General features: G+C 45.5%; 1 protein-coding gene across 25 annotated transcripts in view; it reads left to right on the top strand.

Annotated features, from left to right (window-relative positions):
- Positions 1–14,771, top strand: part of LOC122367622 — a 100,798-nt gene that overhangs the window by 51,069 nt on the left and 34,958 nt on the right. For 15 of the 25 annotated variants that reach the window (XM_043340898.1, XM_043340896.1, XM_043340913.1 and 12 more), the window contains 2 exons: positions 1,411–1,519; positions 5,955–6,066. In XM_043340898.1, coding sequence (XP_043196833.1) covers positions 1,411–1,519; positions 5,955–6,066 — 221 coding nt within the window. The remainder of the gene's footprint in view (positions 1–1,410; positions 1,520–5,954; positions 6,067–14,771) is intronic. The other 10 variants (XM_043340897.1, XM_043340900.1, XM_043340912.1 and 7 more) reach the window with 1 other exon arrangement.

The following is a 14,771-nucleotide window of genomic DNA, read 5'->3' as shown; positions in this document are numbered from 1 at the left end:
ATATTGGTAATGGTGTTGGCGCTTTTATAGTGCCAGCTTTGGGGCTGGCTGATTCTTGTGCTGGTATTGGTATTGGTGCTGTCTGCTGATAGATAGGAACTGGTGCTGTTATTCTTGCCGATCTGCTGGCGTTGGCGATGCTTCTGATGGCAATGATGGCTGTCATTGGTTAGAAAGGTGCATTCAAGTTTGATGTACCTACAGGATTAGTGTTGTGTCGATGATGGAGAGCATTTTTATTGACTATTGAGTCGACGCTTGTGTAATGAAATTAAAGACTTGAAACACAACTGTGATCAATTAAATTTGAAAACGTAGCATATCAATGCTAAGTATGATTGTAAAGAAGTCGATCAACCACCTTTTGCAGAAAGTGCAACACAAACTTAGTTCGTCATTCATTCGTCACATCGTTCCACTATGCCATTCATTCACAGTTTCTGAAGTGCCGCAACTCTCAATCTTGAGTAAATTTACTTCAGCAATCTAATCTAACTTTCTGATATGTGCTATCACCACGATAGTTTATCTGTAAGCTACCGTCAGTGCCAAGGTTTGGCCGCGAGTCCCTATCAGTGTTCCTATGAACTTCGTAACGTGAGGTGTTCGTGAAACCGTGCGAGTGCGAGAGTTTGCGAGACTGCGATATTGTGTTGGTGGTGTGTGATTGGTTGGGATTTGTTCGTGTAGCTGTGATAGTAGTGGTGTGTTGAACAAGACATGTGCTGTGTTAGGTAGTGGTTGCACTTGGGTGTAAATGTGCAAAATGTTGGCGAGACGATTTGGTAAGCCAGATAGCATACTGAAACATGACAGAGTTGTTCATTGGCGCACTGTTTTGGACTGTTGAAGGTTTCCAGTGTTTACTTTGATCATTCATTTGATACGATGATGTTGTATATAATGGTCTAATATTTTATCATAGTAGTTACTTGCATTAGGTATAATCAAACCAGCTGGTGAATAGACACTCCGTTTCCACTGAGAGAACGCAAAACTCACGGCTCACACTCTCCTACAATGACAGTGGATGATGGCATACCTCAGTGCTAATGACTGATCTGGTACACATACATTATGGAATGCAATATTTCTAACACACATGGCTGACATAACGGCAACTGAGACAAAAGATGCCTACTCAATTTGAATACCGCGTCTTTGTCTACATTCAGTTCAGCCTATCTGATCGCAAGGTGGGCTTTTCTTTAGCATGCTTCAACCATCATGTAACCCATCGCATTATCAAAGCCTGTCAACTTTTTTCCTGTCCCCGCATTCTTCAAACCTATCTGTAAAACCCAGGCTATTTTGTCGTGTGAGTACACAAAGCTGTCACCTCACCTGCCCGTGTGCACAACGCCAGTGTACTGCGTGGGAATGACCTTGACCGTAGCCCTCTGGCGGCAGGACGGTACAACTATCAGGGCGGCGGCTACTCCAGTGAACCGGAAGGAGGGTACGAATCTGACGGAGGACGTCGGGGAGTGTTCGGCAGAAACGCTGATCAGACAGACGAGTGAGTAGCTGGGTTCGATTCCCGGGGGAGGGCATTGCTTTTTCGCTTCCTTTGCATTGAACAGTGTCAGAGTTGGGGCAGGTTCTTGTCTACAGATTGGCAGAACCATTTAATTAATGGACAATGATAACTTATGTGAGCTGTGCAAAATAATGTGAAATGTTTCACCTCATCTCTACCCCGTGACCACATCACACTCCTTTCATTTCAATGTACGAACATCCACTGGTTCAGCCTCTTGCACTTGACCTATAGTCACAACACCTGACCCTCCCCCCTCCCCACTTCCATGTGGCCTACCCCCCCCCCCCGCCCCGTCAGCTGGCCTAACCCCCAGCTCCTATTGAACGACTGTTGGTCACATGACATCAACCGACCGTCGGCGCCAGGGTCACGTGATGAACGGTCGATTGCGGTGTCGCAAAGTCTGTGGGGAGGTGCTCCTTAAGTCTCAGTCACGTGGTGGGGGCTGACACGGTGAGAGGTGTTAGTGGAATGTTGGTAAGACGACATAAAAAGGAGTTGATGCTAGTACAGGTGTGTACGAGGGTAAATGCGAGCGCGTGGCGAATGTAGGGGAAGTTGGGGCAATGCCGGAGTTGGGGCAAAGCCGAAATTCGAGATATTTCTAAAACCGTACGACATGGATGCCACGTCTCAGTGATGCTCTGAAGCTTAAGTGACTACAATTGTCGCATGTTTGTTACGAGTTGTCATTTGGAATACTTCGGCTGTGAGGGCGCCAAAAGCGTTTTCAAGGTACGTTTCCCTTGTACTACATGCGCCTTTGAAGCTGCATTTCTTACTCATTATGCTACCGTTTGTCTGGCCAATTCGGTCAAGTAATCTTCAGCATGTCTTTGCATAAGTGTGCTGCCTATTTGAAATTTATACAGCATGTTTAAAAGTAATGGGCCTGCAAATGAAAGTATGGCTGGCTGGGGTAATGCCGAAAACGTGCAATTACGCACGTTAAAGCACGCTACGTGGACTTTACTGCTGTAGAATAGCAACGCGTATTTTTAGTCAAACAAATTACACTTTCAGCCGGCACAACGGCCTGTTACCTATAAGGAATGATTTACCTAGCTTTTTTTTATTATATCACACAATTATAACTTCCAGTGTGCACCAAGCGTCCTCAAGCTCTTAAAACGCGTGTCAGCTTTGATGAATTTTGGATAAAGTTTGAGATAAATTGGCAAAACATCAATGTCTGCATTCCTCGTAGATCATTTATCCCATTTTCGGCTTTCCCCGCAGTCCGGGGCAACGCCGAAAAAGTCAGTTCTTTGATATTTTTAGTTTTTGCGCTTAACGGTATGCGAATTCATCAAATGCGCCTGGTATGTTTGAAAGACAAAAGACTGGCCTCTCGAATGACGCCAACAAGAATAGCTTATGTTGTCTACCTTGCGTGCTACGGGCGTCAGAAAAAAAGTATTCGGCGTTCCCCCAACTTCCCCTACTCTTTTACGTCGGGGAATAATCGTGCTTTGATGCATCACAATATGTGGAATAGTATGTTGTGTATTTAGTGTGCGTTGGTGCTCTTTTCGCCTCGCATTGGTGTGTGCGGGGAGTATTGGTATCAGTTGAAGTTCAGAAAGGTTTGCCGAAGTTTTCTTGAAAATGCGTATTCGCGGAGGTTGTGCTTATATGTTGTTTTCCGTATCAAAAAGCATAGACCCGGGAACAGGGGGGGCAGCGGGGGCGCTTGCCCTCCCAACTTGGGAGCCGAGGGGGCGGCGCCCCCTCAACATTGAGGCAGCGAGAAAAGATCTTTCCTCCCTTTTCCGGACTTCTTTCCTTCTTGTTTCCTTTATACATCTACACATCAACACGCGGCATTTCCTTGCCATCCGAATGGTTTCTGCTGATACAGTATCGATTTGACAACATCTGCTATTGTCATCCCGCTTTGATTTGGGCCTGACCTTGGGCGTAAGTTTGGCAGGCCAGATTCTATACTGCACCAGCTTGAGTCAACTTTGAGAAATACATAACGTATGTACAACGGTGGTAAAATCGTTGCTATAGGTATAACACAGTTTACCCGCTCCGGGTGTGATGGAGGGGTGTGGGGCAGCCAATGAGTGCACTGACGTGGCGCCCTCGGAAGGCCGGTATGGGATTAAAGCTCAGCGACACTAAGGGCTTGTGTGGTGCCTTCGGTTATCGGGTGCACCCTCAGAATCACCGGCGTAGGGCCCTCAGAGCCGCCGGTAAGGGGCCTTTAGAGGCACCGGTGTGGGACCGCCATGCAGGTGCCGGTGTGGCGCTCAGAGATGCTAGTGTGATTCTCTCAGAGGCGCCGACGAGGGTCCTTACAGGCGTTGCTGTGGGCCCTCATAGACGCTGATGTGGAGCCGTTACAGACGGGTGTGGGGCCTTTAGAGCTGCTGATGCGAACTCTCTACAAGCCGGCAGGGGGTCTCAGTGACTGGCAAGGGGTCCTTAATCCGACAGAAGAAGTCCTGTGGGGTCCTTAGAGACCGGCATGGTACTGTCAGACGCCGGTGGGGCCCTCAGAGTCACCGGTGTGGGGCCCTCAAAAGTCACCAGTGGGTGGCCTTTATCTATGCGCAGGTGTTGGTTGGGTCCTCAGAGCCGCCGATATAGGACTTTAACCCACGAGCCGCTGGGGGGGGGCATAAAGTTGCCCCCCCTTTACGTTTTGTAAAATATCTCCGAAACCTGATGAGCTACGAACGTGAAACTTGGCATAGCTTCAAATGAATACCTAGGCAATGTTTGAGGAAAGTTTGGTGGTTGTAGCACCTAAGATGACGTCACAGTGACGTCATAAAGTTTTGTCGTTTTCCGATATGGACCGTTTCTGATGACGCTGAGCATGAAACTCAACTGTAAATGAACTAGACAGCACCTGCTGTCATCCTAAAACATTAAACTACACTTCCATCTAGTTTCTGACCAATAATCGACCCTTTACATTCGGTCCCATATATCTGATGTATCGTGAGGAATATGAGAGTCGCAAATCTATAATTTCACTTATGACGTCACTGTGACGTCATTTCAAATGGGATCGACACCAAATTTGTACACAACCTCGGCTAGGTATTCAGGAAGATGTGTGCAAAGTTTCGCTTCTCTATCTCTTCGCGTTGCGACGATATCGTCGCAGAAGTAAAGGGGGGGCAACTATATGCCCCCCCCCAGCGGCCGGCGGGTGGCGCGGAGGCCCAGCGGCCGCCGGGTTAATAGGCACTGGTGTAGGCACTCAGAGTTGGGGGTGTGAAACCCTCAGAGACACCGGTGTGGGCCCTCATAGGCGCCGACGAGGGCCCCACAGTTGCCGTTATGGGGCCCTCAGAAAAAATAAGTGTGGGACCATCACAGGCGGGAAATGCCCCTAGAACTGGCCCCTCATAGGCCGGTAAGACCTCTCAGAGGCCAGTAACGGGCCTTTAGAGACCACCGAGGTGCCCTTAAAAGCCGCAAGAGGCCCTCAGAAGCCGGCGTGGGGCCCTTAGGGAGATCTTCGTGTGGCTATTTAGGGCCCATGAGGTGCTCTAACGAGCCCCATGGGGCCCTTCTGAGTAGAATATGGCCATCGTTAACCCTCAGCGGTCAAATGGCGCCTTAGGGCCCCTCGGATCCGATGGTCCCTTTAATCCGATGGGGGGGGGGGTACGTGTCCCCTTAGACGCCTAGCTACGCCACTGTTTCATATGCATTATGTCAGGCATTTTAGGCTCGCCCCCCCAACTTGAAAATCGTTCCCGGGCCCCTGTGACAAAAAGTGTTTTAGGTTGCGTATAATAGATAGACAAGATGGCTCTACAATTGAATGCGGGATATCAATAGCTAAATGCAGCAGTTTGTTGATGTTCGTGCCCGCAAACATTTATAGCAAACGTTTATAAAAACGCAAGACTCTTCATTGCATCAGCTACAAAATGTTCGGATCGTTTCATGATCCATAGCTATTGCCAATTTCGTCCAAATGAGTATGATTGATGAGCCGTAAATTGGTCGTGGTGTGCGGGCCGTTAGGGCTTGAGTAGCTTTGCGGAGGCTGTAAATTTGAAAACGATCCATCACTAATGCTAACAAGCCGTGAAAACTGTTCCATGAAGTGAATGCTTGCGCAATTATAATTTTCGAAGTGCGAGGTGAGGTTGTACTGAATGTTTACTGTTGAAGTATTGCAACTATAAGACACTTTTTAGCGGGTTTATATAATGATGTATATCCTTTGTCCATTTGTTTTCGTATGGGAAGATCAAGAACTTCAGTTATGAAATAGCATAGCTCAAAAACAAAACATAACTTGCACAGTGACAACACTTCGATCATCACACACAGAAGAGACAAGATAATATGTCCACGAGGGATCGTGACAACATCTCTGATTTTTCTCCCCTCTATCCCCGATTTCGTCTGACCCATCGCTCTATCTCGTTCCCAGCAGTTTCCGGCCGTCCTCCGTTCAGAAGAAGCCACTGTACCGGAACCAGCCGGGCAGGATTGAGGACTACCTACCGGGACACTCATCACTCGCTGAACGAGAGGCACGGGAGGTGAGTTAGGAGTTGTATAACTCTCAGAACGAATCGAATGAAAGGTGTGAGTGTTTATTTCACAGAGTGATAGGGAGATTTTTAGCTGTTTTTTTACGTGCTGAGCGAATGAATTGCTGGTGATGTCACTTGCCGGAATGAGTCACGTGTCGAACGAATGAGTTTATGAGTGAGTGAATGAGGGAGGAAATGATAGAGTGAATGGCTGCGCGAACTAGATTGATATTTTCCCTAGTCAGTTTAACTCATAAATTCACTGTAAAATTATTTCCATCCCCAGCAATTTTAGGGCGGTTCAGAATGAAATACAGCCATTTGTTCAGTGCAATAAAACTTTTGCGCTATTTTCATAACTAACATTTATCCCATGTCGAGTCTATTTTGGCTCCAGTGTCGGCTCTCTATGCATGCTGAATGCTGCCACCCTAGCCCGCGTACTAGGTCACCGTTTGCCCACCTTTTTTCCCACGTCCTGCCGTTTCCAAACACAATGGCCCATGTCATCAATCTCTGAACGGCGTATTCTACGCTGTCTTTTGTTCGCGTTTAGCCGTACTTCCGGCTGGTAAATCATGCTTAGTTGATCATTTGGACGTCATTTTTATTGCTGAGTTTTATGACAGTTGACAGAATGTATCGTTCCTAACCACGCGCACGTTAATTCAGATGTCAGAATTTGACAGTATTATTTGCGATTTGTTAGATTTGCTCACTTTTGTGTCATATGCGTTCGTGATGCAAGCAGTTACATGCCCGTTTACAATGAGGGTAGTTGGAAATAGCGTGATTTTACGCTTGTTATAGCACGCACATTATACGTCTATTTGGACATTGGGTTATTCCTGAAATTGAGTCACTTTGATTGCATACACCAAGCAGTTCAAGTCTGAATGGTCATCTTTGGGCAAACTATTTTCACTATCTCCATGAGGCCTCCTCAGTCAAAATTTACCTAACAAAACAAAACCACAGTAGTTTATCGCATTACCCTCGTAACACGCCAAAAGTGCAGCGTTTTAGCGTGCCGCTGTTGATGAATTACGCCGTCCTTGATTTTCTCGGTCCATCGCCCGCGGCTATCGTCTGTCTGACACCATGATGATTCAACAGATTCACGGGGCCATGGTGGATGTCGGTATCTGTATGGACAATGTATGGGGTTCGACGGGAGCTGAACGGTCGTGGCAAACTGACGTTCAGATGTTTACCTATAGGTGTTCTTATTTCTTCCGTAAATTTGTGAATGGAAACACGAAACAGGAATACAGCGTGCTACCCTTAACAACATACTATGTTAAAGCATGCCAATTTATCATATCCAGAATATGCAACGCAAACTATAACTGTCCCCTAGAAAGTCTCAGTTTGACTTGGCTTTTCCTCCACTTTGCTAATCTGAAGGCCGACTTTGCTCTGCTTTTCGCTACCATTTCCACATAGACTTCGTCCGTGTGTAACGAACTTAGCGCGCTCCGAGTCAGGAGTTTCCATCGTCAAACTTCTGTCGCAGTCCATGAATAATTTATGTCAGTTATTTGGAGAGCGTATAAGTGTCTAGCGGAAGACGACTGAGCTTAGCAACTCGTTGGAAGCTCTATTGAGCGAGGTTGAGTCGCAGTCTCAGCTGAGTTTTACAGAAGCTTGGCCGAGGCTAGAAAGGACTCAGGCTTAAATGAAGGGTAGAATTAAGCTCAGGAGGATTTGACCGTAAAGGCTGCGTGTGCGAGAGTGACAGGCTATTATAGCGGTGTAATTTAGAAATGAAATGTGGCAGCAGTGCGTGCGATAAAGTCATTTTGGTGGGAGATTCAAGGTGTCGGCTTTCTCGGTAGGGATATAAATAGAGTTAGACTTAGTTGTGCGATGGAAAGAACGATCTTTTACCTCTGAAATTATCAATATGTCCGTAATACGCGAATTTTATTTATGCTTGGTGCATGTTTTGCGTAAGTACTTGCCCTTTATCCTCCGATACGACATAAAACCTCATTAAAGGGCGCTGTGCTCTAAAACTCCCGTTGTATGACGTGCTTAAGTTGTCTAATAAACGAAACTCCATAATCTGAACCATACCATGTGTGGCCAACGGCTACTTAGTTTTCAGGGTTTCCTTCTCAACAGTCATGTTTCATTTGTTTTGTTTCAGTTTGTTGACGACATAATACACAACATTGACACGGTATGCTTGTGTAACGTATTGTCCCAGGTTTCAACAAATATCTTAAAAGTTTTTGAAAACCTGTATTTTCGTACAGGTACAACCTATGAAAACTACTGGTTCAAAATATATGAGTGAGCTGAAATCATTAGGGGAGAGTGGTGCAGGAGGCCCCCCCTTAAGCTCAGTTGCTATTTTTAGACAACTGATAATATTTAAGAGCTAACGTGTGCATGCGCTGTGAGCATGCATCATTTTCCCATACATATTTGCATTCAAAATGAATCTAGGGGGTACACAAACCGTAAACTTTAACATTTTGGAAAAAGTTGCAAAAGGGCCTCTTACACTATGGGTATGGTAAGACGCCCCCCCCCCTCGGGCGTTTAACAAGGCAAGTCGACTTGTAAAAGACGTTTTGCGAACACAGCTGCAAGGCCTTTTATTTCGAAAAGCTAAGCAAATACGGTGTTATCGAAACCAATAACACTTCCAAAGCGCTCGAACAATGCGAAAACTAGCACAACCAAACGCTGATGACCAACGAAAATTGTACCTATTACCTCTAGAAAAAGAAACAGAAAAAAAGAAACAAAAACAAACTCCTTGAAAAAAGAATGCCACGCCTGCCGCAGGTGCAGGCGTTTTAGCATCGGGGGCGTTTTTTATCGGGGGGGGGGGCGTTTTATAATCCTCGAAGGGAGGGCCTCTTAAAAAAATACAGTGTTTTAACGTCACAATATTTATGGTTTATGAGACATTTGCAGCGCACCACAACATGGTCTATTCTGAAGCTAACATGTGACAATTTCGATGAGATAAGATTGCATTTGATAGTCATTGTTTTTTCAGATATATAAGGGTGATAAAGATGCATATATCTAGCAAGTAAAGGGGCAAAAACAGAAACAGGCTTACCAAAAGTCGCTGCGACGCACCTGATACCTCAGGTTTCGTGAGTTGTTGTTTCAAGAGGGCTTCTGCTTTACAAGAACATTAAAAAATAAATAACATTATTGGTTTGGTAAAAAAAGCGATGGGGCCTCTTACCGACCCTGGGCGTCTTACACGGATCTCCCCTAAATAGCTTCACTATGGCGTGCAACAGCTCAGAATGGTTATAAACTCTATAGACGGTTTGTCTTGCTTTTGATGTTTGCTGAAACCTGGCACATATTTTCCATGTGCTTCAGCTTGTTGTCCATTGTCCACGGTATTGTGGGGACTTTTGTGCGCTGATTTCTCTTCGTTGCTGATACTGTGATTTGTTCTACCAAGTCATTCTCTATATTCTTGGAATGATGATGTTAGAAATCATCTGCTTTCGTAGTGGTGAATAAATGCAATTAGGAGTGCTGGTAGTCCTGTCCACTCTCTAGTCTTGGGCCGAATAGTATCTGTCTACTGAGATCCACAATTGATGGTGTGTTGATTGATTGCTGATTGCAATTGATTGCTGAGTCCCGTCTGTTACTTGGTAACCCGCGCCCTGATGGGGGGCCATTTTGCCCCCCCCCCCCCCTCCCTGTGGTTTTTCTTAAATAGCGAGAAAACGGCTGCGCGCAGCGCCGCCAAATTTTGGGTACCTTACCGGACATCAATTTGACACCTTCACACAAAATTTCAAGTCACAGGTCACCTCAGGTCAGGAGTTATTGAGGTCAAACTGAGGTCATGTTCGAGTAAAAATGAGCAAAAAACATGACATCTTGAAACGCTCACCAATTCTACAGTTAACAAGCAATTTTAAAGTTCTTTATGTGGTTGTGTAGAGAAAAAGAGGCACTACAAAACTTCTATCTCGGATTTTCGAAATTTTTGGATTTTGACCCCCAAAAATAAAAAAAATGATTTTTTTTTAGAAAAACTCAAAAAATTTCCAAAAAAATTTTCGAATTTCGAAAAACCGGAATATATGTGATAGTCCCTGCGCTCTTCGATATACATACCAAATTTTAGATCGATACCTCTTTTTTTGGCCAAGTTATAGCGAAAAAACTGTTAAAAATTGATGACGTCAAATTTTTGAACTCAATTTGTAGCAATTCTAGACCTCGTAGCGCAAAACGGAGACCACCATTGAACTCCCCGTGACGAGCTGCATCGAATCGATACCCATTTTATGCAAAAATATCAACTTTGAAATTTGACCTAATTTGACCTGACCTTGACCTGACCTTGACCTGACCTTGACCAAAACGTGACCTAAGCTGGCCCTAAAGTCTGTCTGACCCACATAATCGCATTTGTCATGTAAAATGGACCATAAAACATGTATCACACGACACTTTCATATTGTGACCCCCCAGTGACCTGACCTCTGTGACCTGACCTGGTATCAGTGACCTCAAATAGCAAAATATGTGTTTGAAGAACATTTCCCCATCGATAATTTTCAATGAAATGCATTTTACACGATTTTACAACGCATTTCTTGAAATGCCTGTAAACGGTGAAAATTCGACCTTTGACCTCACCTGTGACGTCATCGGTTTGACCGAGGTCAATGAAGTTGGGTCACAAGGTAGTTCCCCGTTGGGGCTATCCAACACCGTTTACCGCTTGTCGCTATGTTGCGTGGTTCTCGAGATCTGAGGGGGGAGGGCCAAAATGCCCCCCCCCCCCCATCAGACCGCGTTGCTCGGCAGACCCCATCTGGGCGCGGGTTAATTGTATTGTTTGTGTATTTTTGTTTGTCATTGTTTGTGGTGGTGGAGGTGGCGTTGTTTTACGCTTAGCTCAGTAACTTGCACCTCTTATCATGATCATACATACAGTATACACCGCTGTTCTCTGGTCCAAGTGACTATGGCGCTTTCTGACTATTCTTGTTTTTCTATTGGCGATAAGGCTTTGACTGTAACGAGAATTCATGGAATTCAACGGAATAATAAGATGTTGGCAAGCATAAATCATATCAGCTGCATTTATGAAAGAAATACGTGTTCAGTCGTTCATCATTTGAAGCAAAACTTATTGTTATTTCGATTCCGTAAAATATGATTAAAAACGTTTACTGGTAGCCGGACCAATCCCAGCAAATGAAATCCGTGTACCTGCTGAAATCCGAGCAAAACCTTTTGTGGTGCAAGACTGCATTTGGCCCCCGGCACTATCCAACACCGCCATTCTGAATCCACCAACACGCTGCCACCATACCAGCGCTTCCCGCTATTCTCTCTTCCCGAACCACCCCACGCATTTGGCGTCTAGCCCTGCACGCAACGCTGTTTTGGCGGCAATCATCCGAACGCAGCGGCGTTTGTGGCGCGCCAGTCCACGCCAGGCGGCCAACGTGGCGCGGCCGGAAATTGGGCCGACGCCCCCCCCCAGAAGCCCCCCCCCCCCCAGCAGCCCCCCCCCCCAGCAGCCCCCTCCACACATCCCCTCTCGTTCTGGTCAGGGGTGGGGGTTGACTGGACTGTGTTATGCAGATGATCCTACTGCACAGTGCAATGGATACAGAGAGGTATCGGATATTCATGAATCATTAAGCCCTGGGAGATAATATAAAAGGATGTCGCCAACTTTTGTTGTTGCAATGCTGACGTAACGTAAGGGATGCAGTTAGGATTTTCCAATACTTGTAAGTAGGTACTATCGTATTCGCATAATGCAGGCAATGGTACATAAATCCTTGTTCATCCAGCGAGTAGCCGGTTCTAATTCTGTCTTCTCTCACGGCTGTGAGGGGCTTTCCTCGCGTGCTCCCTGTTCCTCACTAGACGTCACCATTTTATTAGATAACTCCTGCTGGTTTTAATGGCTTAATTACCCCCTGTCAACAAACTTGGATCAACTCTAATATCAGTCGTCTTTGACCTGAGCGTTCTGTGGGTGGGGGTAAAGCTTGAAGGAAGACAAACGGGCTATTTTGTGTGTGAAAATTTCTACTTCTCCCGCTCTTGGTGGCCATATAGCCTCGGTCATCGTTAAATCTAAACTCTCTAGATAATCCCGCGGATAATTTCTGGGTACTTTAGCACATGCTGGAGTTATCAATTCAACCGCTGAATTGATTTTCCCTCTGGCATTTTCAGTAATTGCGGGTCATTATTTTCGTGACTAATTTACGGAGTTTATTAATCTGAATCGGGCTATTGTTGGCGAAGTTCGCGCTAACTTCTGGTTGATGGGCGTTCGTTTTGTCAAATTGATTGTTTTACAACAGCGCCTATTGGGCTGACAAAGTGGCTGATTGATAGTCTTCGCCGCCGGACAAAAAAATTATTCTATTTTAACGATTCATACTGCATACATTTGTTTTCTCTGTCCTTAGACACATAAGAAATATACTCTATCTGGATAAGTTTTCGTCGGTACCGTACATGCAAAAAAAAAAAATGTCTCATTCATTGAATATTTCAGCTATTCCGAAATAGAATGTCACAATAGAATGTCACGTTTGCTACAAAGCAGGCTTCTGATTTTGATGGACGTGAAATCAAATAGTTATCGCGCCATTCCAAATTGGGTTCTTGACCGATACATGGCACACTCACCCCGAACCCTGCGTTACATTTCAATTTTCGGTCATTTTCGATAAATTCGCTCTGATTTTACTGTCCCAGCTCGCGTGCCACGGGATCGTCCCATCATCTGACAGGAAACCGATCATTCAGTCTCTGACCTGGATTTTTACCGGTTGAAAACCGCAACCCACAGACTGCGCCGAATCATGCCGCAAACCGCGCCGGATCACGCCGCAAACCGCGCCAGATCACGCCGCAAACCGCGTCAAAGTGCGCCGCTAAGTGGTAGCGTGCGCGCTGCGCCGTCAATTGTCGCAGTTTCGGTGATCCGAGGGTGGTTGTTGACCTATAGTTTTATGCTGGGGAAAACCTATGCATAGTGGGTGTGCATTATTTTGATTGTGCGACCGTTATTTTACTCTTGTTTGTTTTACGTCACATGGGGTGGAGGACGCCTAGATTTGATGTTATTTTGTATCAGAAAGTCGTCAAAATTGCCAAAATCAGATCATTTCGGCTTGCCAACGCTGAAGTAGTTTTGCAGGCTAGGTGTCAAATAAGCTGTCGTGATGACACGTCAACGCAATGGCATGCGATGACGTGTGCTGACGGGCTGATGACGGCCTGATGACGGGATGATGACGGGGTGATGGCTCCCAATGACACCTATCCGTCATTTTATTACGGTATTGCGCCTCTTTCGTGACATCCAGGCCTGCCACAATTGTAGGACCATTGTCGGATCTCGTGACAAGCACGTGTCCTGTCTGTCCCAGATACTCCCTGCTCGCTAAGGTGCTTGGAATGGTGATTGGTGATGGTGATTTTGTAAATTTGACCAAAATAGGTAGGTACATGTCATAACAGTGAATGAAAATTGTGACATTGAATGCATGGCAGTCCTCAAAGTGCTATTTTCTGCACCAAATGTTCTGGAAAATATTTTATCACTCCGATAATACATAAAATAAGTGACAAATGTAGCCCACTTTTATATATTTGTATCTGCTAAAGTTCGCTTACGTGACTGTGACCAGAACTGCACGCTATGAATCTCATAAAATTTATAGTTGCTTCTAGTGCGGAGCTAATTTGGTGCTGCGGCTTGTGATTACGACTATGGCCATCTGTAACGGAAACTTTTCTTCTCTCTCTATCTCTATCTCTATCTCTATCTCTATCTCTATCTCTATCTCTATCTCTATCTCTCTATCTCTCTCCCTCTCTCTCTCTCTCTCTCTCTCTCTCTCTCTCTCTCTCTCTCTCTCTCCTTCTCTCTCTCTCTCTCTCTCTCTCTCTCTCTCTCTCTCTCTCTCTCTCTCTCTCTCTCTCTCTCTCTCTCTCTCTCTCTCTCTCTCTCTCTCTCTCTCTCTCTCTCTCTCTCTCTCTCCCACTGCAAAAATTACTGTGGCTCTGACTAGCCAGTACCCCCCACCGCCTACCGCTCTCCCATTGCGTGCCTCTACCCCGTCAGTGCACAACAAATGCGTGTCAACTAGGCCCCGCCCATCACGTCATGCCCCGCCCACTGCCCCTCAGGGCCGTCTGTACAGGTGTAATGACACCAGTGTATTGTGTTCAGCGGGATAGCTGTCATGCCGCGGCTCGGGATGCGGTCGTTTGTCTTCTATTGTGGTCGGAGAGTGGTTATCTGGCCATCAGGTGTGGATGGTGGGTATTTAGACCGATTTTTTTATTATTCTGTAGTGAAGTTTTGTATCATGATTTTGAAACTAAGTCCACTGCAAATTGCATGATAGATACATGTTATAGTTTGAGAGCATTATTTGGCGTAAGTTGTTTCTTAGAAATTAGGCTATTGGTCTCGAGCTTTGTTAAACGCTCGAATTGTTCTCGTAATCCAGTATACAGTCCATCACATTTTTCCCGAAGGTCATTCACATTTTTGTAATTTCAACTGCCAGCAAATCTTTAGGCACTCATTTTACTGAAAATAAATATTTCATACTGACTCAGTTCATCCATCTCATTTCAAGTTCCACTTTAGATTCCCCTAACGATTCTCCCCTCCATTGTTTCTACCCACACCTACATACATGTCACATCTCTCATCC

The sequence above is a fragment of the Amphibalanus amphitrite genome, unplaced genomic scaffold (assembly GCF_019059575.1).
Source record: "Amphibalanus amphitrite isolate SeventyFive unplaced genomic scaffold, NRLGWU_Aamphi_draft 000883F_arrow, whole genome shotgun sequence".
In the NCBI taxonomy this organism is placed as follows: Eukaryota; Metazoa; Arthropoda; class Thecostraca; order Balanomorpha; family Balanidae; genus Amphibalanus; species Amphibalanus amphitrite.
The sequence above is the reverse complement of the archived record's forward strand: the minus strand, read 5'-3'. Positions and strand labels throughout refer to the sequence as shown.